The sequence below is a fragment of the Pseudophryne corroboree genome (assembly GCF_028390025.1).
Source record: "Pseudophryne corroboree isolate aPseCor3 chromosome 3 unlocalized genomic scaffold, aPseCor3.hap2 SUPER_3_unloc_2, whole genome shotgun sequence".
Taxonomy (NCBI): Eukaryota; Metazoa; Chordata; class Amphibia; order Anura; family Myobatrachidae; genus Pseudophryne; species Pseudophryne corroboree.
In genome coordinates, this window is record NW_026967508.1 from 4,610,507 (window position 1) to 4,637,595 (window position 27,089).

Consider the following 27,089-nt stretch of genomic DNA (forward strand, 5'->3'; position numbering starts at 1 on the left):
GTACAAGGACGTGATGATGAAGAATCACCGGCCCCTCACATCACTGGGTAAGAGGAGACTGTCGTGTAGTGTAATGGAGAGAGCAGCTATGGGACCACCTAGATACACATCATCTGATAATCACATATATACAATGTACTCAGTCACTGTGTGTCTCCTACAGATGGGTCCAGTAACAGGAATACCCCAGGTCCTCTTTATTCCCAGGACCATGCAGAGGAGAATCACAGTGTCCCACAGGAGAGACGGGTAGGGTCTCACACAATACTGAAATACAGATGAATATACACTTAAGGATCTGTACTGAAGGTGTTTGAATATTGAACACTGATATTTTTATGTTATTTAGGGTGAAGATCTTATTGATGTTAAAGTAGAAGATATAAAAGTAGATGAGCAGACGCATGTGATGGGTGATCAGCAGTGTAAGGAGGAGGAAATCCCTACAGATATCAGCACAGGTGAGTAATAATCACATATTCTCCTTGTTCAGTCACTACAGCAATCTGTTATTCTCCACCATCTACTGTTAGTACAGACTAATAAGGGCAAAGTATCTGCCCATTGGAGTCGGGAGCCATCAGCCCCTATTATACTCCTGCTCTCCACCTCACATCATGTCACTGTGTGTTACCAGCCCAGAGATCTGACCAGTCTCCTCCCCACACTCTCTGGTGTATCTCATACATCAGGAGCCATCAGAACCTATTATACTCCTGCTCTCCTCCTCACATCATGTCACTGTGTGTTACCAGCCCAGAGATCTGACCAGTCTCCTCCCCACACTCTCTGGTGTTTGGTATACAACACTAGGTGTAACATCTTTCTGACCTTTGAAACATTGTAGCCATTCATTCTCTGAATAGTGGAAAGAGATGTGGTGTCACATATTCCAAGAACCTCCTGACATTACATATTGTCCTCCCTTTGCAATAAGAGTAATAATATCTGTATATGAAATACTTTTCTGATTTGCGTCTGAGACAAGTCGTATACCAGCACTAATGTATGTTATACATATATATGTGATGCTATATAAATGCTACCTCAAAGCTGATTGGTTGCTAGGGGCAACTTTTCTCGTGGTCCACATCTCCACTCTTTCTCTAGCATCCATAAGGGATATTGGGGAATCTAGTACGATGGGGTATAGACGGGGTCCAAAAGAGCCAATGCACTTTAAATTTCTTCACTGGGTGTGCTGGCTCCTCCCCTCTACTGTGCTTACTGTGAATCTTGGGTAAACACAAACTATGCCGTGTATGCCACACCAGATTCTCTCTATTGTCATCTGATTCTGTTTCTTTGTGAACAATGCAGCCAATCTTCACAAATCAGTGAAGGGGCTGTGGGAGAGGGTCCTGGGAACCGGAAAATACAGACTACGCTAAAATCTATTTACGTGGCAGCAGGTGTATCACAGAGGCCGGTCATAGCTGGATGACCCATGTCATTCATATGTGGGTTACTCAGATTCAGGAGGGCCTCTCCAGAGCTATGTGCCGGTCACTATGGTGACTCTCCACAAGCACATTCAGGACACTACACGCGTCCTGTGTAACTCGCTCAAGGAGATGGGAAATATTAATGCTAGTACTTCTGCCATGGCAATGTCGGCGTGCAGGGCTTTGTGGTTGCGTCATTGGATTGCGGATGCAGAATCAAAACGCAGTGTGAATTCCCTCCTCTTTTCGGTGGGAATGGCTCTTTGGGGTTGAGTTGGATGCGTGGATTTCCAAAGATACGGCTGGGAAATCCACGTTCTCCCCTCTGTGGCCCCTCCGGCGAGACGCTCCTGCACGGGGCTGTCTATGCAGTCATTTCGGTCTTACAGATTTCGTTCTAAGGCCAGAGGTGCCTCAAATACGAATAGAGGCACCAGATGTAAGTCAAGAAAACCTGCAAGCACCAGCTCTCAGGAACAGACCACCAGTTCTGCTTCCACTAAGACCTCAGCATGACGGTGCCCACCCACCCCGAGGGGATCTCGAGGTGGGAGCTCGACTGCGTCACTTCAGCCGCGTCTGGTAGGCTTCCTGCCAGTATACCTGGGTCAGAGATCTCATTTCTTAGGGCTACAAGCTGGAGTTCGACGGTGCTCCTCCCCAACGATTTTTCAAATCAAGCTTATCAGCTTTGATGGCTATGCAGGTTATGTTGCAACAGGCCATCCAAAAGTTGGTCCAGTCCTACGTCATTGTTCCAGTACCAATACCACAACGAGGCAAGGGTTATTACTCCAACCTGTTTGTGGTACCAAAACAGGATGGTTTGGTAAGGCCCATTTTGAATCTGAAGTTCTTGAATCCTTACCTGAAGGTTTTCAAGTTCAAAATGGAATCCTTGCGAGCAGTGATTGCGGGCCTGGAGGAACAGGAATTCATGGTCTCCTTGGACATCAAGGATGCTTACCTTCATATTCCGATTTGACCACCTCACAACTGTACCTGAGGTTTGCCCTGCTGGACGATCACTACCAGTTCCAGGCCCTGCCCTTCGACCTGTCCACAGCTCCGAGGTTAATCGTAAAGGTGATGGCGGAGATAATGGTCCAGGGGGTCAATGTTGTCCCTTACCTTCACGATCTTCTGGTAAAAGCAAGATATAGGGAGCTTTTATTGCTCCATATCGACCGCACTATCCACCTTCTGTCACACCATGGGTGGATCCTCAACTTACAGAAGTCCCACCTGGAGCCAACTCAAAGGCTCCTGTTCCTGGGGATGTTGCTGGATACTGTGGCCTAGAAGGTACCAGGGGACAAGGCGAGAACACTTCAGGAGATGGTCTGCATGGTGCTCTGACCTACTCGAGTGTTCATCCATCTTTGCATAAGATTGTTGGGAAAGATGGTCGCCTCATACGAGGCGATCCAATATGGGAGGTTCCGTGCCAGAACATTTCAGTTGGATCTCCTGAGCAAGTGGTCCGGATCACATCTACAGATGCACCGGATGATTCGGCTGTCACATCAGGCCAGGATTTCCCTCTTGTGGTGGCTTGCAGTCCTCCAATCTACTGGAGGGCCGGAGTTTTGGGATCCAAGATTGGACCCTCCTTACGACAGATGCTAGTCTAAGTGGATGGGGAGCTGTCACCCAAGGGGCGCAGTTCCATGGCAGGTGGTCAGCCCATGAAAAGCCGCAACTTTCTGGAACTTCCGTTGATCTAGAAAGCTCTGCTTAAGGCCTCTCCTCTGCTCAGGGATCACGCGATCTAAGTACAGTCGGCCAATGCCACAGCCGTGGCGTACATCAATCGGCAAGGAGGGACAAAAAGCAGAGCCTGCATGCGAGAAGTGTCAAACATACTCCCCTGGGAAGATAGAAATGCAAGAGCAATGTCGGCAATCTTCATTCCGGGTGTGGTAAACTGGGAAGCGGATTTCTTAAGTCGTCACGATCTCCACCTGGGGGAGTGAGGACTTCACCAGCAGGTGTTCCATCAGGTCATCAACCGGTGGGGCTGCCCGCAAATAGACATGATGGCTTCTCAACTCAACAAGAAGCTTCACTGGTATTGCTCACGAACAAGGAACCCTCAGGCGAGGACAGTGGATGCACTGACGTCACCTTGGCCTTACCGGCTGGTCTACCTGGTTCCCCCGATTCCGTTGCTCCCAAGGGTGCTAAAGCGAATCGGGAATTAAGGAGTCCAGGCACTTCTGTTTGGGCTCAGAGGGCGTGGTACGTAAATCTTCTGGACATGTCCGTCGAAGACCCTTGGCCTCTCCCACTAAGAAGAGATCTTCTTCAACAGGGACCGTTCATCTACCCGGACTTACGACGTCTTCAATTGACGGCAGGGAGGTTGAGCGGAACATACTAGGGCCTTTCCAAAAAGGTTATTGCTACCATGGTTCAGGCCAGGAAACCTGTGACGTCAAAACATTATCATCATATCTTGAAGAGATATGTCTCTTGGTGCGAGAAACACACATATCCACCTGCAGAGTTCCACTTGGGACTTTTCTTATGTTTCCTGCAGGCTGGTGTGGATAAGGGCTTATGCCTGGGTTCCATTTAAGGTGCAGACTTCGGATCTCTTCATTTTCTTCCAGAAGAAATTGACAATGTTGTCAGAAGTTCAGACCTTCTTGCAAGGGGTACTCCCACATCCAACCTCCTTTTGTGCCGCCTACGGCACCCTGGGATTTGAATGTAGTGTTGGAATTTCTACAGTCCTCCTGGTTTGAACCTCTGATGACGGTTGAAGACAAGTACCTCACGTGGAAGACTGCGATGTTATTGGCTCTGGCTTCTGCTCAAAGTGTCTCAGAATTGGGGGCCTTATCGTGTAAGAGTCCCTACTTGGACTTTTACGAGGACAGAGTGGAGCTCTGTACAGGACAGCAGTTCCTGCCGATGGTTGTCTCCGCGTTTCACCGAATCAACCTATTGTGGTTCCTTCAAATTCTGACTCTTCTCCTCCTCTGGAGGCTTTAGATGATGGACGAGCTTTGAAGATCTATAGCAAGCGAACGGCTCGGATCAGAAAGACGGATCCTTTGTTCGTGCTCTAGGATGCCCAGAAAAAGGGTTGTCCTGCTTCGAAGCAGTCCATTGCTCGTTGGATTAGGCTTACTATCCAACAGGCCCATGTGTCGGCAGCTTTACCTGTACCTAAGTGTAGTCTCAGCCTTGCAACTGTGCTGAGCAGCTACCTGGTCGGGGAAGAAAACATTTGTTAAGTTCTACAAGTTTGATGCCCTGGCCAAAGAGTATACCCAGTTTGGGCAGGCGGTGCTGAAGCAGTCTCCACACGTTCCTGCCCATTCTGGTACGTTCCCATCGTACTAGATTCCCCAATATCCCTTATGGATGCTAGAGAAAATAGGATTTGAATTACCTACCAGTAAATCCTTTTCTCGTAGTCCATAAGGGATATTGGACGCCTGCCTCAGTGCGTTGACTTTTCTGCAGGTTCTCGTTATGTGGTTACCTGTTCAGATGTTGTTATTGCCGGTTGTTATATGGTCGTGGTGTGCTGGTATATAAATCTTACCACTCTTTGTTATCATGTTTCCTTCTCTCGTATATGTCCTTTCTCCTTCAGGCACTATTTTACCTATAACTGCCTGTAGGAGGAGGCATAGAGGGGAGGAGCCAGCACACCTAGTGAAGAAATATAAAGTGCGTCTATACCCCATCGTATTAAGTCTCCCCAATATCCCTTATGGACTACGAGAAAAGGATTTACCGGTAGATAATTGAAATCCTATTTTTTACTTCTTGATACATTAATCCCATTGTCTTACTGTCCAGAAAAGTGATCATGCTTAGGAGTATGTTTGGTAATGCTAAGGGGTATATTTTACTAATGTGTGGGTCTGTAGAAGTTGGCATGTTTTCCATAGCGACCAATCACATTCTCCTTATTTATCTAGCACCTTCTAGTAGACAATTAGAATCTAAAACCCGCACTTCAGTAAATATAACCCCTTAGTTTCAGGAGAGTGGAGGCTTCTTATCCACAGATCTAGCTGGAACCTACATGCTCCTTGGCTTCTAATACTTTCTTACTGTGGCTGGGACCCTGTTCCACGTAGCCATGATGGTGGGCATGGTCTCAGAATGGTACGCCCTCTGGGGTGGTGCCATTATGGGCAGTGTCGGCGCTAGGCGTCATGTATAAATAACTAAAATGTAAAATTAATTAAGAAAAACGTATTTATATGTTTCACCACAGCCCCACATTGATTCCGGCTGCTGAGTCCCTCAGTGCTGTACGGTGTAAAATCCGGCATAGAAGCTACAGGGCTGCACCAGTGGCAATGTGTGTGGATTGCAGAACACGGGGTCCGGGAGAGGAAATTCCCAGTACCACCAGCACTGCAAGAGTTTAAGTCCATGGACTACTATAAATTATATGTATTATAATGTAAGGATAACGTGTTTTTTTTTCTTTTGTTTCCAAAATGTGTTTAGTTGATATGTCCGACATACAGATAGAAGACATACAGTGGTTCTTGAAAGTTTGTGAACCCTTCAGCATTTTCTATATTTCTGCTGAAATTTGGCCTAAAACGACCTCAGATTTTCACACAAGTCCTAAAAGAAGATAAAGAACCAAATCACACACATGAGACAAAAAAAATAGACGTGCTCATTTTTTTATATTTTTTTTTTTTTGAGGAAAATTATCCAATATCACGTATCTGTGAGTGGCAAAAGTATGTGAACCTTTAGGCTTAGCAGATATTTTGAAAGTGAAATTAGAGTAAGGTATTTCCAATTTATGGGATGACAATCAGGTGTGCGTGGACAACCTGTCTTTTTAAAAGAACAGGAATCTATCAGTCGGTTGTTCACAACACGTTTGAGGAAGTCTATCATGCCATGAACAAAGGAGATTTCTGAGGACCTCAGAAGAAGAGTTGTTGATGCTCATCAGGCTGGAAAAGGTTACAAATCCATCTCTAAAGAGTTTGGACTCCACCAATCAACAGTCAGATTGAATACAAATGGAGGAAATTCCAGACCATTATTACCCTCCCCAAGAGTGGTCGACCAACAAAGATTACGCCAAGAGCAAGGCGTCTAAAAGTTTACAAGGTCACAAAGGAACCCATGGTAACCGCTAAGCAACTGAAGGCCTTTCTCACATTAGCTAATGTTAATGAGACCACTTAACAACAATTCTGTGTGCATGGCAGGATTGCAAACAGAAATCAGCTGCTCTCCAAAAAGAAACATTGCTGCCCATCTGCAGTTTGTTAAAGATCACCTGCACAATCCAGAAGGCTATTGGAACAATGTTTTGTGGACAGATGATTCCACAATAGAGCTCTTTGGCTTAAATGAGAAGTGTTATGTTTGGAGATAGGAGAACACTGCATTCCAGCATAAACACCTCATAAACACGGTGGTGCTGGTGGTATCATGGTTTGGGCCTGTTTTGCTGCATCTGACCCAGGATCACTTGCCATCATTGATGTGACAATGAATTTTGAATTATACCAGAATATTCTAAAGGTCCATGAGCTGTATCTCAGGAGAACGTGGGTCATACAGCAAGTACACAAGTCATTTGACCAATGAAGGGTTAAAGAAGAATAAATGTAAAGTTTTGGATTGGCCAAGTCAAGGTCCTGACCTTAATCCAATCGAAATGATGTGGAATGACCTGAAGCGAGCAACATAACAGAGGTAAAGCTGTTTTGCAGAGGAATGGGGTATAATTCCTCCAAGCTGATGATCAGGACTAATCAACAATTACTGGAAACAGATGTAGTTATTGAAAGCAAATACTGAAAGCAAAGGTTCACATACTTATGCCCCTTATAGATATGTGATATTGGATCATTCCTCAATATAAAAATGAGCACGTCTCATTTCTTTGTTTCATTTGATTTGGTTCTCTTTATCTAGTTTTAGGACTGAAAATCTGAGGTAGTTTTAGTCCAAATTTCAGCAGAAATGTAGAAAATTCTGAAGGGTTCACAAACTTTGGAGCACCACTATAGTAAGCACACAACAATTAGTGGGTTAAGGCAATAACCTGGTTTAGGAGTTAGACAATTATAAAATAAAATAATGTAGTTATCCAACCATTACCAGTAGGATATAGAGCAGGGGTAGCCAACTCCAGTCCTAGAGAGTTACCAACAGTTAACGCTTTCCAGGTCTCCTCACAGAATCACAAGTGATGTAACTAGCTCCACCTGTGGATCTTTTAAGATGTGTGAGTAATGAATACACCTGTGCACCTGCTAGGTGGTCTGGAAAATGTTAACTGTAACACGGGGTGGGGCGTGAATAAAAAGATGCACGTACAGGTAGCATTTTATGGGTGTGTTGCTAAAGGTGGTTGCGTACAGAGATGTTCCACTGATTACATAGTAAATCATAGATGCGGGGTTGGGAAAAAAATAGGATTTTAATTACCTACCGGTAAATCCTTTTTGCGTAGTCCGTAGAGGATGCTGGGGTCCACATTAGTAACATGGGGTATAGACAGGTCCTTTGGGAGCCATGGGCACTTTAAGAGTTTAATAGTCTGGGCTGGCTCCTCCCTCTATGCCCCTCCTACCAGACCCAGTCTAGAAATAGTGCCCGAGGCGACATACTTCGAGAGAAGGAAATACACAGATAGTGGTGAGATTCACACCAGCTCACACATAACAGACAACCAAGCTAACTAGCTTGAAACAAGTCAACAACCGCTGAACAACATTACTTAACCAAGTAACAAGGCAGTACTGAACCAAGTAACAACTGCAGGAAAATGAAGCGCTGGGAGAGCGCCCAGCATCCTCTACGGACTACGAGAAATGGATTTACCGGTGGGTTATTAAAATCCTATTTTCTCATATGTCCTAGAGGATGCTGTGGTCCACATTAGTAACATGGGGATATACCAAAGCTCCCAGTACGGGAGGGAGAGCGCGGAGGCTCCTGCAGAACAGATTGACCAAACTTAAGGTCCTCAGAGGCCAAAGTATCGAACTTGTAAAACTTTGCAAACGTGTTCGACCCAGACCAAATAGCTGCTCGGCAAAGTTGTAAAGCAGAGACACCCCGGGCAGCCACCCAGGCAGAACCCACTTTATGAGTAGAGTGGGCCTTATCCGATTTTGGACGCGGCAATCCTGCCGTAGAATAAGCATGCTGGATAGTGAACCTGATCCAGCGAGAAATCATCTGCTTAGAAGCAGGACACACAATCTTGTTGGGATCATAAAGGACAAACAGACAATCTGACTTTCTGTGACGAGAAGTTCTCTTCACATGAATCTTCAAAGCCCTCACAACATCCAAGGACTTTGAGGTAATTGAGGAGTCAGTAGCCACTGGCACCACAATAGGTTGGTTGATATGAATAGCCGACACAACCTTTGGTAGAAACTGCTGATGCGTCCTGAGGTCAGCTCTATCTTCATGGAAAATCAAGTAGGGGCTCTTGCAGGACAATGACCCCAATTCTGACACACGTCTAGCAGATGCCAATGCCAACAGTGTGACAGCCTTCCAAGTAAGAAACTTGACTTCAGCCTCCTGTAAAGGTTCGAACCAATCCGATTGCAGGAACTGCAGCACCACGTTAATATCCCAAGGTTCCGTAGGCGGCACAAAGGGAGGTTGGATGTGCAGAACCCCTTTCAAGAAAGTCTGAACCTCAGGAAGGGCAGCCAATTGATATTCTGGAAGAAAATGGACAAGGCCGAAATCTGGACTTTTATGGAGCGCAGGCCCACATCCATTCCTGCTTGCAGGGAGAGGAGAAACCGCCCACGTTGAAATTCCATCGTAGGAAACTTCTTGGATTCACACCAAGACACATACTTTTTCCAAATCCTATGGTAAGGTCTTGACGTTACTCTCTTCCTAGCCCGTATCAGGGTAGGAATAACCTTGTTCGGAATGCCCTTCCGAGCTAAGATCTGGTGTTCAACCTCCATGCTGTCAAACATAGCCGTTGTAAGTCTTGATAAGCGAACGGCCCCTGTTGCAGAAGGTCCTCTCAAAGAGGACTCGGATCTTCCAGTAGTAACTCCAGAAGATCCGCGTACCAAGCCCTTCTTGCCCAGCCCGGAGCAATGAGGATCGCCTGAACTCTTGTTCTTTTTGATTAGTTTGAGAATCCTTGGGATGAGCAGGAGTGGAGGGAATACGTACACTGACTTGAACACCCACGGAGTTACCAGGGCGTGCACTGCCACTGCCTGTGGATCCCTCGACCTGGAACAGTACAGCCGAAGCTTCTTGTTGAGGCGTGTGGCCATCATGTCTATTTGAGGTAAGCCCCAAAGACTTGTCACCTCTGCAAACACCTCTGGGTGTAGGCCCCACTCCCCCGGATATAGATCGTGTCTGCTGAGGAAGTCCGCTTCCCAGTTGTCCACTCCTGGAATGAAGATTGCTGACAGCGCCGCTGCGTGTCTTTCCTCCCAGAGGATGATTCTTGTTACCTCTGACATTGCAGCTCTGCTCTTCGTTCCGCCCTGCCTGTTTTATGTAGGACACCGCTGTGACGTTGTCCGACTGAACCTGAATGGCACGATCTTGCAGAAGATGTGCATTCTGGAACTAAGGGCCATGTACAACGGTCTTCTACAGGCGGTAGTTCCAGAATGTTTATTGGAAGAATGGTTTCCAGACTTGACCACCTTCCCTGGAAGGTTTCCCCTTGGGCGACTGCTCCCCAACCTCTGAGACTTGCATCCGTGGTTAGAAGAATCCAATTCTGAATCCCGAACGTGCGGCCCTCTAGTAGGTGAGAGGTTTGCAGCCACCAGAGGAGCGAGAGTCTGGCTTTCGGAGACAGACGTATCCTCTGGTGCATGTGAAGTAGAGACCCCGACCATTTGTCCAGGAGATCCAGTTGGAAGGACCGTGCATGAAATCTTCCGTACTGTAGAGCCTCGTAAGAGGCAACCATCTTCCCCAGAAGGCGAATGCACTGATGAACCGATACCCAGGTTGGCTTCAAGACATCCCGGACCATTGATTGTATCACCAATGCTTTCTCCACCGGTAGAAACACCTGCACTTCCGTGTCGAGGATGATCCCTAGAAAAGACAATCTCCTTGTCTGCTCCAAATGTGACTTTGGAAGATTCAGGATCCAGCCATGATCCCGGAGTACTCGAGTTGTGAGAGCAATGTTCTGTAACATTTTCTCCCTGGAAGATGCTTTTATCAGTAGATCGTCCAGATATGGAATTATGTTCACTCTCTGCTTGCGGAGGAGTAGCATAATTTCTGCCATTACTTTGGTGAACACTCTCTGTGCCGTGGGGAGGCCAAATGGCAGTGCCTGTAACTGATAGTAACAGAGCAAATCTGAGATAAGCCTGGTGTGGCGGCCAAATCGGAATGTGAAGTTATGCATCCTTTATATCTAGGGATACCAGGAATTCCACTTCCTCCTGACTTGAGATGACCGCTCTCAGAGACTCCATTTTGAACTTGAATTCCCTCCAAATAGGGGTTTAAAGATTTTAGGTTCAATATTGGTGTCGCCGAACCATCCGGTTTCAGTACCACAAATAGGTTTGAGTAGTAACCCATGTTTCTCTTACGTCCTAGAGGATGCTGGGGACTCCGTAAGGACCATGGGGTATAGACGGGCTCCGCAGGAGACATGGGCACTTTAAGACCTTTTAATGGGTGTGAACTGGCTCCTCCCTCTATGCCCCTCCTCCAGACCTCGGTTAGATTCTGTACCCAGAGGAGACTGGTCGCACACTAGGGGAGCTCTACTGAGTTTCTCTGGAAAAAGACTTTGTTAGGTTTTTTATTTTCAGAGAGCACTGCTGGCAACAGGCTCCCTGCTTCGTGGGACTGAGGAGAGAGAGAAGCAGACCTACTTTACTGATAGGCTCTGCTTCTTAGGCTACTGGACACCATTAGCTCCAGAGGGTCGCAGCACTTGGTACGCCTAGCTGTTCGTTTCAGAACCGCGCCGCCGTCCTCCTCACAGAGCCGGAAGATAGAAGCCGGGTGAGTATGAGAAGCAAGAAGACTTCAAAGGCAGCAGAAGACTTCAGATCTTCGTGAGGTACCGCGCAGCGCGCCATTGCTCACACACACACACACACACACACACACACACACACACACGAGGCACAGCAAGGGTGCAGGGAGGGCGCCCTGGGCAGCAATAATTACCTCATAAACGTTCACTGGCACGCATAGGTACTGCATGGGCAGTATATACAGACCCCCGCCAGTATAAAAATTAGCGGGACCGAAGCGTGCCATCGAGGGAGGCGGAGCTTAGTCCCTCAGCTCTAACCAGATCCATTTTCTCCACAGCTTGCTGCAGAGACGCTGCTCCCGGACTCCCTTCACCGCTGTATACAAGTAACAGGGTGCAAATCAGGGAGGGGGGGGGGCACATTAATTTGGTGATAGTGTGATACAAAAAGCGCTTACAGGTCTGGGACATTATTAATATTTCAGACTGCAGTGGCGCTGGGTGTGAGCTGGCAAACTCCCTCTCTGTCTCTCTCTAAAGGACCTTACTGTGGGTCTGTCCCCTATATCCCAGTGTGTGTGGGGGTGTCAATACGTGTGTGTCGACATGTCTGAGGCGGAAGGCTCTTCCAGAAAGGATGCGGAGCAGAATGTAATAGTAGCTCCGTCGGCACCGCCGACTGCTGATTGGGTAGACATGTGGAATGTTTTGAATGCAAGTGTGGCTTTATTACATAAAAGGTTGGACAAATCTGAGTCCCAGAACCAAGCATGGAGACAATCCATGGATATTAATGTCAGAGAACCCATCAGGGTCCTAGAAACGTCCCTTTACCCAGATAGTAGACACTGATACCGACACGGATTCTGACTCCAGTGTCGACTATGATGACGCTCGGTTACACCCAAGGGTGGCCAAGAGTATTCAGTACATGATTATTGCAATAAAAGATGTATTACATATCACAGAGGACCTTTCTGTGACTGACACACGGGTCTGTATGTTTAAGGAGAAGAAACCTGAGGTAACATTTCCCCCATCCCATGAGCTGAACGCTCTATTTGAAAAAGCTTGGGAAACTCCAGACAAAAGACTGCAGATTCCTAAGAGAATTGTTATGGCGTATCCTTTCCTCTCACAGGGCAGGTTACGGTGGGAATCGTCACCCACGGTAGATAAGGCTTTGACGCGTTTATCCAAAAAGGTGGCTCTACCGTCTCCAAACACGGCGACACTAAAGGATCTTGCGGATCGCAGGCAGGAAACTACCTTGAAATCTATTTTATGCAACTACGGGAACCCTGCTCAGACCGGCGGTAGCGTCGGAATTGGTGAGTAGTGCGATTGCAGGATGGGCAGATAACTTGTCATCTGTCATGGACACCCTCGACAGGGAGGGTGTATTGTTGACATTGGGTCACATCAAGGACGCAGCGTTATACCTAAGGGAGGCTGCGAGAGATATTGGCCTCTTGGGATCAAGGGCCAATGCCATGGCAATTTCAGCTAGGAGGGCGTTGTGGACCTGTCAATGGACTAGTGATGCTGACTCCAAGAGACTTATGGAGGCCTTGCCGTACATGGGTGAACTTTTGTTTGGGGACGGCCTCGCGGACCTGGTTTCCACAGCTACCGCGGGTAAGTCTTCTTTTTGCCTTTTGTTCCCCCACGGCAAAAGAAAATGCCTCCATACCAGATGCAGTCCTTTCGGTCTCATAAATGGATCATCCTTCATCGCCAGAGGCAAGGGTAGAGGGAAAATAACACCCAGCTGCGGCTAGTTCCCAGGAGCAGAAGTCCTCTCCGGCCTCTACCAAATCCACTGCATGACGCTGGGGCTCCGCTGCGGGAGTCCGCACCGGTGGGGGCACGTCTTCAGCCAGGTCTGGATTCATTCGAACTCTTGGATCCTTGGGTGCTAGAAATTGTAACCCAAGGATACAGACTGGAGTTCAAAGACGTGCCTCCACACCGATTTTTCAAATCTGCCTTACCAGCTTCTCTCCCAGGGAGAGAAATAGTTTCAGCTGCGATACAAAAGCTGTGTCAACAGCAAGTGATTATCACGGTTCCCCTGTTGCAACAGGGAAAGGGGTTTTATTCAACTCTATTTGTGGTCCCGAAGCCAGACGGCTCGGTCAGACCAATTCTGAACCTAAAATCCCTAAACCTGTATTTGAAAAGATTCAAATTCAAGATGGAATCTCTCCGGGCAGTGATTTCCAGTCTGGACGGGGGGGATTTTATGGTGTCACTAGACATAAAAGGAAGCATACCTTCATGTCCCCATATATCCTCCTCATCAGGCGTTCCTGAGAGTCGCTGTGCAGGATTGTCATTACCAATTTCAAACGTTGCCGGTTGGGCTTTCCATGGCCCCGAGGATTTTCACCAAGGTAATGGCGGAAATGATGGTGCTCCTGCGCAAGCAAGGTGTCACAATTATCCCGTACTTGGACAATCTCCTGATAAAGGCGAGATCAAGAGACCAGTTACTGAAAAGCGTGGCACTCTCTCTGAGGGTACTACAACAACATGGCTGGCTATTAAATTTGCCAAAGTCGCAGTTGATGCCGACAACTCGAATGTCGTTTTTGGGCATGATTCTGGACCCAATGGAAAAAGCTCTGGAACTCCAGAACATGGTCAGGGATCTGCTGAAACCAAAAAGAGTGTCGATTCATCAATGCACTCGAGTGTCGGGAAAGATGGTGGCGGCCTACGAGGCCATTCCGTTTGGCAGGTTCCATGCAAGAACATTTCAGTGGGACCTACTGGACAAATGGTCAGGGTCCCATCTCCAAATGCATCGGATGATAAGCCTGTCCCCCAGGGCCAGGATATCTCCTGTGGTGGCTCCACAGTGCTCACTTCCTAGAGGGTCGCAGGTTCGGAATCCAGGATTGGGTTCTGGTGACCACGGATGTGAGCATCCGAGGCTGGGGAGCGGTCACACAAGGAAAACATTTTCAGGGAATATGGTCAAGCCAGGAGGCTTGTCTGCACATAAATTTGCTGGAATTGAGGGCCATATACAACGGCCTGAGACAGGCGGAGCATCTTCTTCGCAACCTACCTGTACTGATCCAGTCAGATAACATCACAGCCGTGGCACATGTAAACCGCCAGTGCGGAACAAGAAGCAGAGCAGCGATGGCGGAGGCCACCAGGATTCTTCGCTGGGCAGAAAATCATGTAAGCGCTCTGTCAGCTGTTTTCATCCCGGGAGTGGACAACTGGGAAGCAGACTTCCTCAGCAGACACGATCTCCATCCAGGAGAGTGGGGGCTTCATCAAGAGGTCTTTGCAGAAGTGACAAACGGTTGGGGACTCCCTCGAATAGACATGATGGCGTCACGCCTCAACAAAAAGCTTCGGACGTATTGTTCCAGGTCGAGGGACCCTCAAGCAATAGCAGTAGACGCACTAGTGACACCGTGGGTTTATCAGTCGGTCTATGTGTTCCCTCCACTTCCACTCATCCCAAAGATATTGAGGATCATAAGAAGAACAAGAGTTCAAACGATACTCATTGTTCCAGACTGGCCTCGAAGGGCCTGGTTTCCAGATCTTCAGGTAATGCTCACAGAAGATCCTTGGCCTCTTCCTCTAAGAGAGGACCTGTTACAACAGGGGCTGTGTGTGTTCCAAGACTTACCGCGGTTACGTTTGACAGCATGGCGGTTGAACACCAAATCCTAGCTAGGAAAGGTATTCCAGGAGAGGTCATCCCTACTCTGCTTAAAGCTAGGAAGGAGGTAACGGTGAAACATTATCACCGTATCTGGAGGAATTATGTGTCTTGGTGTGAATCCAAGAATGCTCCTACGGAGGTTTTCAGCTGGGTCGTTTTCTCCATTTTCTACAGGCGGGGCTGGATATGGGCCTAAAGTTAGGCTCCATTAAGGTGCATATTTCGGCCTTATCAATATTTTTTCAGAAGGAACTGTCCTCTCTTCTAGAAGTGCAGACTTTTGTGAAAGGAGTACTGCACATCCAACCTCCTTTTGTGCCCCCAGTGGCACCGTGGGACCTTAACGTGGTGTTACAGTTCCTTAAATCACATTGGTTTGAACCACTTCAAACTGTTGAGTTAAAATTTCTCGCTTGGAAAGTGGTCATGTTATTGGCCTTGGCATCTGCAGGGAGGCTGTCAGAATTGGCGGCCTTGTCTTACAAGAGCCCCTATCTGATTTTCCATGTGGATAGAGCAGAATTGAGAACTCGTCCACAATTTCTACCTAAGGTGGTTTCGTCGTTTCACATGAACCAACCTATTGTAGTGCCGGTGGAGGATTCCAAGTACCTTGATGTAGTCATGGCTTTAAAAATCTATGTAGCCAGAACGTCTCGTATTAGGAAAACGGAGGCTCTGTGTATCCTATATGCAGCCAACAAGGTTGGTGCTCCTGCTTCCAAGCAGACTATCGCACGCTGGATCTTTAACACAATTCAGCAGGCCCCTTCTACGGCTGGATTGTCGTTACCAAAATCGGTAAAGGCCCATTCCACTAGGAAGGTGGGCTCTTCTTGGGCGGCTGCCAGAGGCGTCTCGGCATAACCGCTTTGCCGAGCAGCTACTTGGTCGGGTTCAAACACTTTTGCTAAATTCTATAAGTTTGATACCCTGGCTGATGAGGACCTCTCTTTTTTTGCTCAATCGGTGCTGCAGAGTCATTCGCACTCTCCCGCCCGGTCTGGAGCTTTGGTATAAACCCCATGGTCCTTACGGAGTGCCCAGCATCCTCTAGGACGTAAGAGAAAATAAGATTTTAAACCTATCAGTAAATCTTTTTCTCCTAGTCCGTAGAGGATGCTGGGCGCCCGTCCCAGTGCGGAATAAATCTGCAGTACTTGTACATAGTTATTGATAAGTCTACACAAGGGTTGTGTTGCAGTTCAGATCAACCTGTTGCTGATCTTATTTGTTCATACTGTTTACTGGTTTAGTTATATCCCAGGTTGTACGGTGTGTTGTGGTGTGAGCTGGTATGTATCTCACCCTTAATTAACAAAATCCTTTCCTCAAAATGTCCATCTCCTCTGGGCACAGTTCCTATAACTGAGGTCTGGAGGAGGGGCATAGAGGGAGGAGCCAGCTCACAACCATTAAAAGGTCTTAAAGTGCCCATGTCTTCTGTGGAGCCCATCTATACCCCATGGTCCTTACAGAGTCCCCAGCATCCTCTACGAACTAGGAGAAAAATATTTATCGGTAGGTTTAAAATCTTATTTTTTCAGATGATGTGGACCTGGAACAATGACATTTGCCTTTTCCAATTTTTGAATGGCTTCCTGTAGGATAGTCCTTTCTGTCAGCAAAGCTGGTACGCCTGATTTGAAGAATCTGTGAGGTGGGAGTTCTTGAAACTCCAGTCTGTACCCCTGGGACACAATATCTTGCACCCAGGGGTCCAGTCCTGATGACGCCCAGACGTGACTGAAATTTCTCAGTCATGCTCCCATCTGCCCGATCTCCAGGCTGGGAGATCCACCGTCATGCTGACGATTTTGAGGAAGCATAACCAGGCTTCTGTTCCTGGGAACCTGTTGATGCAGGTTTTCTGGATTTCCCTCGACCACCTCTGAAGAAAGTGGAACTTGGCCTTTTTAACCTTTTGCAGTCCGAAAGGACTGCATTGTAGACGTAAGAAAAGATTCTCGTCGGTGAGGTGGCTGAGGGAAGAAAGGTTGACTTACCTGTGGTTGCCGTGGAAATCCACGCATCCAATGCCTCCCCAAACAGAGCCTGACCTGTGAAGGGTAGGTTCTCCACGCTTTTCTTGGATTCCTCATCCCCAGACCATTGGCGTAGCCAGAGACCCCTGCGTGCCGAGACAGCCATGGAAGACGTCCTTGCATTCAGATGACCCAGGTCCTTCATGGCCTCCACCATGAAAACTACAGAATCCTGTATGTGACGTAAAAACATTTCAATGTCCCTTCTATCCAGAGAATCTAATTCCGGTGGTTCGGCTTCAGAAGGCTGAGACAGTATATTGCATTCCTGAGTACATGGAATAGACTCCTCTGGAGAAGAGAAATACTCTGCAGCACAGGACACACACACAAATAAATGTAGAGACCGTTTCCCCACAGAGTATTTCAGAGAGACACAGAGTATGAGGAGCCAGCACACACAGCGCCCCAGTAGGCAGTTATATGATAAATGCCTGGCGCTGACTGGAGTAACTTCAAACAGTTAACAAAACACGCTCCCTCCCTTCTATAACCCCTGGTACCGCACAGGATAGCTGGAGTTATGTGGAGGGCAGCGCTCCCTGTCAGTGTCTCTGTGTGTGATCTGCAGGGAGAAAATGGCGCTGGTGAGTGCTGGATCCTCTCTGAGGACAAGCCCCGCCCACTGTAATGGCGCGCCTTCCCACACTTATGGTATTATACTGGCTTGAGGTGAAACTGCAGCTAACAGTAGTACAAGCCCCTGTAGCTTTCTGTGACCAGTTTTTAGGGTATTGCGCTGGCCCAGGACGCCCCTCACAGCACCGCACACGTACCTCTGAGCCTTCCAGAGCGCAGCATCAGTGCTGCGCTCCCACCCTAATGCCGCCATTCTTACCGGCTCCTCGCTTACCGGGGCGTTGGCATCCTACTCACCACCGTATCTTCTGGCTCTGTTAGGGGGTGGCGGCAGTGCTGCGGGAGTGAGCATAGAGGGAGGAGCCAGCCCACACTATTTAAACTCTTAAAGTGCCCATGGCTCCCAAGGGACCAGTCTACACCCCATGGTACTAAATTGGACCCCAGCATCTTCTAGGACGTATGAGAATCCTATATTCTTTTTTACTTGAAAGTAGTTTTTCTTTTTCTTTTTTTGCATTAAGGCATACACTGCACGACATGATCCAACGCATCGGAATTATAAAACAGCCTAGTGTGTACGCATTCCTTTGCAACGAGCATCCCCTCGGCAACTAGCTTTCCCCTTGCCAACGAGCATGGATCTTAGGGGGGTCATTCCGACCCGATTGCTTGCTGCAGTTTATCGCAGCGATCGGTTCGTAACTGCGCATGCGCCGGCGCCGCAGCATGCCGAATGGGCAAAGGCCGTCGTTCCCTATCGATCACCTCTGCCTGATTGACAGGTAGTGGGTGGGCGGGGCCATTATGGGGGCGTGGCTGGACCATGTGGGGGCGTGGCCAGACCATTCGGGGGGCGGGCCGCAGCGGCTTCGTGACGTCACATGCAGCCGATGCGACGGGCAACTCCCGGGCAGCCGCAGGAGCTGCGCTGGCCGGAAGTTGCTCAACAAGTACAAAATCATCGCCGCTGTGCAATGCTTTTTTACTTGACTGGTGAAGGGCAGATAGACATGCGGGGCGGACTAGCCCTGTGCTGGGCGTCCTCCCGCATGTCTGCGAATATGATCGTAGCTGTGCTAAATTTAGCACAGCTACGATCAACTCGGAATGACCCCCTTAGTGCATGAAAACCCTGTCAAAGAGTATGACACCTAGTGTGTAAAACCCCTGGCAATGCAAATGAAACCCCTGGCAACAGGTAAAAAATATAAAAAACAATCTTGGGAGGCGTGACAAAATTCAAAAAAGTTACCACTGAAAGGGTTAATGTTACATCTTTCAATAAAACCATTTTCTCTGACGTCCTAGTGGATGCTGGGTACTCCGTAAGGACCATGGGGGGTATAGACGGGCTCCGCAGGAGACTGGGCACTCTTAAAAGAAAGATTAGGTACTATATCTGGTGTGCACTGGCTCCTCCCTCTATGCCCCTCCTCCAGACCTCAGTTAGTATCTGTGCCCGGCCAGAGCTGGATGCACTCTAGGGGCTCTCCTGAGCTTCCTAGAAAGAAAGTATTTGTTAGGTTTTTTATTTTCAGTGAGATCTGCTGGCAACAGACTCACTGCTACGAGGGACTGAGGGGAGAGAAGCAAACCTACCTGCTTGCAGCTAGCGGGCAGCAATTAGAGTACCTTACATGGCTAAATAGCACATAATACAGCCAATATACTGTATATGTGCATAATCCCCCACCATAACGCATATAAAAAAGCGGGAGAAGTCTGCCGAGAAAGGGGCGGGGCTGTCTTCCTCAGCACACCAGCGCCATTTTCTCTTCACAGCTCCGCTGGAAGGACGCTCCCCAGGCTCTCCCCTGCAGTTCCAGACTTCTAGGGTAAAAGAGAGAGGGGGGCACATAAATTTAGGCGCATAACTGTGTATATAAGCTGCTATAGGGGAAAAATCACTCTGTATAGTGTGCATCCCTGCATTATATAGCGCTGTGGTGTGTGCTGGCATAGTCTCTCTCTGTCTCCCCAAAGGACTTGGTGGGGTCCTGTCCTCAGTCAGAGCATTCCCTGTGTGTGTGCGGTGTGTCGGTACGGCTGTGTCGACATGTTTGATGAGGAAACTTATGTGGAGGCGGAGCAGGTGCCGATAAGTGTGATGTCACCCCCTGCGGGGCCAACACCAGAGTGGGTGGATATGTGGAAGGTATTAAACGACAGTGTCAACTCCTTGCATAAAAGGTTCGATGACATAATAGCTGTGGGACAGCCGGCTTCTCAGCCCGTGCCTGCCCAGGCGTCTCAGAGGCCATCAGGGGCTCAAAAACGCCCGCTACCTCAGATGGCAGACACAGATGTCGACACGGAGTCTGACTCCAGTGTCGACGAGGATCAGACTAATGTACAATCCACAAGGGCCATCCGTTGCATGATTACGGCAATGAAAAATGTGTTGCACATTTCTGACATTAACCCAAGTACCACTAAAAAGGGTATTCTGTTTGGGGAGGAAAAGCAACTAGTGGTTTTTCCCCCATCAGTTGAATGAAGCGTGTGAAGAAGCGTTGGGTTCCCCCGATAAGAAACTAGTGATTTCTAAAAAGTTACTGATGGCGTACCCTTTCCCGCCAGAGGACAGGTTGCGTTGGGAGACAACCCCTAGGGTGAATAAGGCGCTCACACGCTTGTCAAAAAAGGTGGCACTGCCGTCTCAGGATACGGCCGCCTTAAAGGAGCCTGCTGATAGAAAGCAGGAGGCTATCCTGAAGTCTGTATATACACACTCAGGTACTATGCTGAGACCTGCAATTGCTTCAGCATGGATGTGTAGTGCTGCAGCAGCTTGGTCCGATACCCTGTCAGATAATATTGATACCCTAGACAGGGATACTATTTTGCTAACCATAGAGCATATTAAAGACGTAGTCTTATATATGAGAGATGCACAGAGGGATATTTGCCGGCTGGCATCTAGAATTAATGCAATGTCCATTTCTGCCAGAAGAGTATTATGGACTCGGCAGTGGACAGGTGATGCTGATTCTAAAAGGCACATGGAGGTTTTGCCTTTATAAGGGTGAGGAATTGTTTGGGGATGGTCTCTCTGACCTCGTATTCCACAACAACAGCTGGGAAGTCGACATTTTTACCTCGGGTTTCCTCACAGCCTAAGAAAGCACCGTATTATCAGGTACAGTCCTTTCGGCCCCAAAAAGGCAAGCGGGTCAGAGGCGCTTCCTTTCTGCCCAGAGGCAAGGGAAAATGGAAAAAGCTGCACCAGACAGCCAGTTCCCAGGAACAAATATCCTCCCCCGCTTCCTCTAAGTCCTCCGCATGACGCTGGGGCTCCACAGGCGGAGCCAGGTGCGGTGGGGGCGCGTCTCCGGAACTTCAGCGACCAGTAGGTTCTCTCACAGGTGGATCTCTGGGTTCTGCAAGTGGTATCTCAGGGATACAAGCTGGAGTTCGAGGCCACTCCCCCTCGCCGTTACCTCAAATCAGCCTTACCGGCTGCTCCCAAAGAAAGGGAGGTAGTACTGGCAGCTATTCACAAGCTGTACCTCCAGCAGGTGATAATCAAGGTACCCCCCTTCAACAGGGGCGGGGTTACTATTCCACATTGTTTGTGGTACCGAAACCAGACAGTTCGTGAGACCCATCCTAAATTTAAAATCCTTGAACACTTATATAAGGAAGTTCAAGTTCAAGATGGAATCGCTCAGGGCGGTTATTGCAAGCCTGGAAGAGGGGGATTTTATAGTGTCATTGGACATCAAGGATGCATACCTACATGTTCCCATTTACCCACCTCACTAGGAGTACCTAAGGTTTGTGCTACAGGACTGTCATTACCAATTCCAGACGTTGCCGTTTGGTCTGTCCACGGCACCGAGGGTATTTACCAAGGTAATGGTCGAAATGATGATACTCCTTCGAAAGAAGGGAGTTATAATTATCCCGTACTTGGACGATCTCCTGATAAAGGCGAGGTCCAAAGAGCAGTTGCTAATCAGCGTAGCACTATCTCAGGAAGTGCTGCATCAGCACGGCTGGATTCTGAATATCCCAAAGTCACAGCTGATTCCTGCGACGCGTCTGCTGTTCCTGGGTATGATTCTAGACACAGAACAGAAGAAGGTGTTTCTCCCGGAGGAGAAGGCCCAGGAATTATCATCTCTGGTCAGGGACCTCCTGAAACCAAAACAGGTGTCGGTGCATCACTGCACGCGAATCCTGGGAAAGATGGTAGCTTCTTACGAAGCGATTCCCTTCGGCAGGTTCCATGCAAGGATCTTCCAGTGGGATCTATTGGACAAGTGGTCCGGATCGCATCTTCAAATGCATCGGTTGATCACCCTGTCCCCGAGGGCCAGGGTGTCTCTGCTGTGGTGGCTGCAGATTGCTCATCTTCTCGAAGGCCGCAGATTCGGCATACAGGACTGGGTCCTGGTGACCACGGATGCAAGCCTCCGAGGTTGGGGGGCAGTCACTCAGGGAAGAAACTTCCAAGGACAATGGTTGAGTCAGGAAACTTCCCTACACATAAATATTCTGGAGCTAAGGGCCATTTACAATGCCCTGAGTCAAGCAGAATCCCTGCTTCAAAACCAACCGGTGCTGATTCAGTCAGACAACATCACGGCAGTCGCCCATGTAAATCGATAGGGCGGCACAGAAGCAGGATGGCAATGGCAGAAGCCACAAGGATTCTTCGATGGGCGAAGAATCACGTGCTAGCACGGTCAGCAGTGTTCATTCGGGGAGTAGATAACTAGGAAGCCTTCCTCAGCAGACACGACCTCCACCCGGGAGAGTGGGGACTTCATCCAGAAGTCTTCAAGCTGATTGTAAACCGTTGGGAACGACCACATGTGGACATGATGGCATCCCGCCTCAACAAAAAGCTAAAAAGATATTGTGCCAGGTCAAGGGGACCCTCAGGCGATAGCTGTGGACGCTTTAGTGATACCTTGGGTGTACCAGTCGGTTTATGTGTTCCCTCCTCTTCCTCTCATACCCAAGGTACTGAGGATAATAAGAAAGAGAGGAGTAAGGACTATACTCATCGTTCCGGACTGGCCAAGAAGAACTTGGTACCCGGAACTTCAAGAAATGATCTTAGAGGACCCATGGCCTCTGCCGCTCCGACAGGACCTGCTGCAGCAGGGACCCTGTCTGTTCCAAGACTTACCACGCCTGCGTTTGACGGCATGGCGGTTGAACGCCGGATCCTAAGGGAAAAGGGCATTCCAGAGGAAGTCTTTCCTACACTGATAAAAGCTAGGAAGGACGTGACAGCAAAACATTATCACCGCATATGGCGAAAATATGTTGCTTGGTGTGAGGCCAGAAAGGCACCAACAGAGGAATTTCATCTGGGTCGATTTCTGCACTTCCTACAGTCAGGAGTGACTATGGGCCAAAAATTGTGATCCATTAAAGTCCAGATTTCGGCCCTATCTATTTTCTTTCAAAAAGAACTGGCTTCACTGCCTGAAGTTCAGACGTTTGTTAAGGGAGTGCTGCATATTCAGCCCCCTTTTGTGCCTCTGGTGGCACCTTGGGATCTCAACGTGGTGTTGGATTTCCTAAAATCACATTGGTTTGAGCCACTTAAGACCGTGGAGTTAAAATATCTCGCGTGGAAGGTGGTCATGCTGTTGGCCTTGGCTTCGGCCAGGCAGGTGTCAGAATTGGCGGCTTTGTCGTATAAAAGCCCATATCTGATTTTCCATATGGACAGGGCAGAATTGAGGACTCGTCCTCAATTCCTTCATAAGGTGGTATCAGCGTTTCATTTGAACCAACCTATTGTGGTGCCTGCGGCTAATCGAGACTTGGAGGATTCCAAGTTGCTGGACGTAGTCTGGGCTCTGAAAATCTATGTTTCCAGGACGGCTGGAGTCAGGAAAACTGACTCGCTATTTATCCTGCATGCACCCAACAAGCAGGGTGCTCCTGCTTCAAAGCAGATTATTGCTCGCTGGATCTGTAACACGATTCAGCTTGCTCATTCTGCGGCTGGCCTGCCGCATCCTAAATCCGTAAAAGCCCAGTTCACGAGGAAGGTGGGCTCTTCTTGGGCGGCTGCCCGAGGGGTCTCGGCTTTACATCTTTGCCGAGCTGCTACTTGGTCGGGTTCAAACACTTTTGCAAAATTCTACAAGTTTGATACCCTGGCTGAGGAGGACCTTGAGTTTGCTCATTCGGTGCTGCAGAGTCATCCGCACTCTCCCGCCCGTTTGGGAGCTTTGGTATAATCCCCATGGTCCTTACGGAGTACCCAGCATCCACTAGGACGTCAGAGAAAATAAGAATTTACTCACCGGTAATTCTATTTCTCGTAGTCCGTAGTGGATGCTGGGAGCCCGTCCCAAGTGCGGACTCTCTGCAATACATGTATATAGTTATTGCTTAACAAAAGGGTTATTGTTTTGAGCCATCTGTTAATGAGGCTCATTCTTCTTTCATACTGTTAACTGGGTATAGTTATCACGAATTGTACGGTGTGGCTGGTATGAGTCTTACCCTGGATTCCAAATCCTTTCCTAGTAATGTCAGCTCTTCCGGGCACAGTTTCCCTAACTGAGGTCTGGAGGAGGGGCATAGAGGGAGGAGCCAGTGCACACCAGATATAGTACCTAATCTTTCTTTTAAGAGTGCCCAGTCTCCTGCGGAGCCCGTCTATACCCCCCATGGTCCTTACGGAGTACCCAGCATCCACTACGGACTGCGAGAAATAGAATTACCGGTGAGTAAATTCTTAGTTTTTACTGCTTATTATTCCTATTTCATCTGAATATATGTAGGTAGACTAAATATATTAAAACATATACAAATTACACTCCGAGATAAGTGAAAATGAGAATATTAGTTATGGTTTTCTCCTGTACTTTAGGATTGTTGGGGAGGAGTTTGTGGAGTCTTAGCTGATGCTAGGAAGATTTAGTACCTCTCTGATCTGGTTCACCCTCCCATCTTACCTATTTCTCTGTTGTGTGTGAATTTACTGCATTGGTTCAGCTCACTCAAATGAAGATCCAAGCAACAAGAATGTGGAATAATACCAGGGGGATTCCATTATACAGGTAATAGGCTTTTTTTAAGAAGTCACGGCACCGTGCCTGTGGTCACAGCATGATAAAAAAAATAGAATGTGTTTAAAAAAACAAACAAAAAAAACATTTGGTTTAAACCAGCCAACCCTGCTCAGATGAAGAATTTGCACCTACCGTAGGGCTGGTGCACATTTCGATGAGTGTCTCAGGCCTCACAGATTCAGATGTATGGCTGTACACCAGGAAAGGGCTGGTTAGCACATGGAGTGAATTGGACAATTACATTGAATGACTAACCTCCTATATTTTTACCCACAGACTCCTCTAAAGATCCATCTACTGATATAAAGGAGGAATCAGTCTCATGTGATGGAGACCTCACACATACTGACATGTATACAGCCGCAGATCATACACAGAAAATATCTACTCATCTAAAAAGCAACTGCATTACAAATGCGTCTTGCTCTGGATGTGAAAAATGTTTTACTCTTAATTCAGACCTTGTTATACATCAGAGGAGTCACACAGGAGAGCCACCATATTCCTGCTCAGAATGTGGGAAAGGGTTTAGAAGTAATTCAGAACTTCTTGTACATCAGATGATTCATACAGATGAAAAACTGTTTTCTTGCTCAGAATGTGGGAAATGTTTTAAAGTAAATTCACATCTTGTTAGACATCAGATGATTCATACAGGAGCATCCCCATATTCCTGCTCTGAATGTAAGAAATGTTTTAGATGTAAATCAGAACTTGTTATACATCAGAGAAGTCACACAGGTGAGAGACCTTATTCTTGCTCAGAATGTGGGAAATGTTTTAAAGTAAATTCACATCTTGTTAGACATCAGATGACTCATACAGGAGCATCCCCATATTCCTGCTCTGAATGTAAGAAATGTTTTAGATCTAAATCAGAACTTGTTATACATCAGAGAAGTCACACAGGTGAGAGGCCATATTCCTGCTCTGAATGTGAGAAATGTTTTACAGTGAAATCAGAACTTTCTCGACATCAGAGAATTCATACAGCTAAGAGACCGTTTTCTTGCTCGGAATGTGGGAAATGTTTTACAGGTAAATCAAAACTTGTTATACATCAGAGAAGTCACACAGGTGAGAGGCCATATTCCTGCTCTGAATGTGAGAAATGTTTTACAGTGAAATCAGAACTTGTTATACATCAGAGAAGTCACACAGGTGAGAGGCCATATTCCTGCTCTGAATGTGAGAAATGTTTTACAGTGAAATCAGAACTTTTTCGACATCAGAGACGTCACACAGGTGAGAGACCTTATTCTTGCTTGGAATGCGAGAAATGTTTTCCAATTAAATCACTACTTGTTAGACATCAGAGAAGTCACACAGGTGAGAGACTATATTCTTGCTCGGAATGTGAGACAGTGTGTATAAGTAATTCAGAACTTGTTAGACATCAGAGAATGCATACTGGAGAGAAACCATTTTCCTGCTCTGCTTGTGGGAAATCTTTTACACGGAAATCAGATCTTGCTCGACATCAGAAAAGTCACACGGGGCAGAGACCATATTCCTGCTCTGAGTGTGGGAAATGTTTTACACGTCTTCCACATCTTGTTAGACATCAGAGTCTTCACACCGGAGAGAGACCGTATTCTTGCTCTGAATGTGGGAAATGCTTTACACGTAATTCACAACTTGTTGTACATCAGAGGCGTCACACCGGAGAGAGACCGTATTCTTGCTCGGAATGTGGGAAATGCTTTACACGTAATTCACAACTTGTTGTACATCAGAGAAGTCACACCGGAGAGAGACCATATTCTTGCTCAGAATGTGGGGAAGGGTATAGAAGTTTTCCAGAGCTTGTTAGGCATCAGAGATTTCATACAGGTGAGATACCGTTTTCTTACTCAGAATGTGGGAAAGGGTTTGAAGTAAATGCACTACTTGTTAGACATCAGATGATTCACACAGGAGCATACCCATATTCCTGCTCTGAATGTGAGAGAGGTTTTTCAATTAAATCAGAACTTGTTAGACATCAGAGAAGTCACACAGATGAGAGACCGTATTCTTGCTCGGAATGTGGGAAAGGGTTTAAAAGTAATGCAGAACTTGTTATACATCAGAGACGTCACACCGGAGAGAGACCGTATTCTTGCTCTGAATGCGGGAAATGCTTTACATGCAATTCAGAACTTACTAAACATCAGAAAAGTCACACAAGAGTGAACCCATGATATAGGTCTGAGTGTAAGGAGAGGGAGTTATAGTTATAGGAGAGGGATACAGTCCGCCCACAGCACAAGTACAGAAGCATCGCACAGCGGCCATGCTTATGTACTTGTGGAGTAA

At 47.5% G+C, this 27,089-nt stretch overlaps 1 protein-coding gene across 1 annotated transcript; it reads left to right on the forward strand.

The window, feature by feature from the left end:
- Positions 1-353: 353 nt before the first annotated feature.
- Positions 354-26,990, forward strand: LOC134983617 (zinc finger protein OZF-like). Its single transcript, XM_063949293.1, has 3 exons — positions 354-461; positions 25,068-25,904; positions 26,157-26,990. The coding sequence occupies exons 1-3, from the start codon at positions 410-412 to the stop codon at positions 26,972-26,974; spliced, it is 1,707 nt and encodes a 568-aa protein (XP_063805363.1). The 5' UTR covers positions 354-409; the 3' UTR covers positions 26,975-26,990.
- The last annotated feature ends 99 nt before the right edge of the window (positions 26,991-27,089 follow it).

What these genes read in the sequence shown, in the direction of transcription:
- LOC134983617 (XM_063949293.1), top strand. Translation starts at nt 410, where the DNA reads ATGGGTGATCAGCAGTGTAAGGAGGAGGAAATCCCTACAGATATCAGC. An exon ending in CCCTACAGATATCAGCACAG is followed by an intron (nt 462 to 25,067) that starts GTGAGTAATAAT and finishes TTTTACCCACAG; the next exon opens with ACTCCTCTAAAGATCCATCT. An exon ending in CTGCTCTGAATGTGAGAAAT is followed by an intron (nt 25,905 to 26,156) that starts GTTTTACAGTGA and finishes AATGTGAGACAG; the next exon opens with TGTGTATAAGTAATTCAGAA.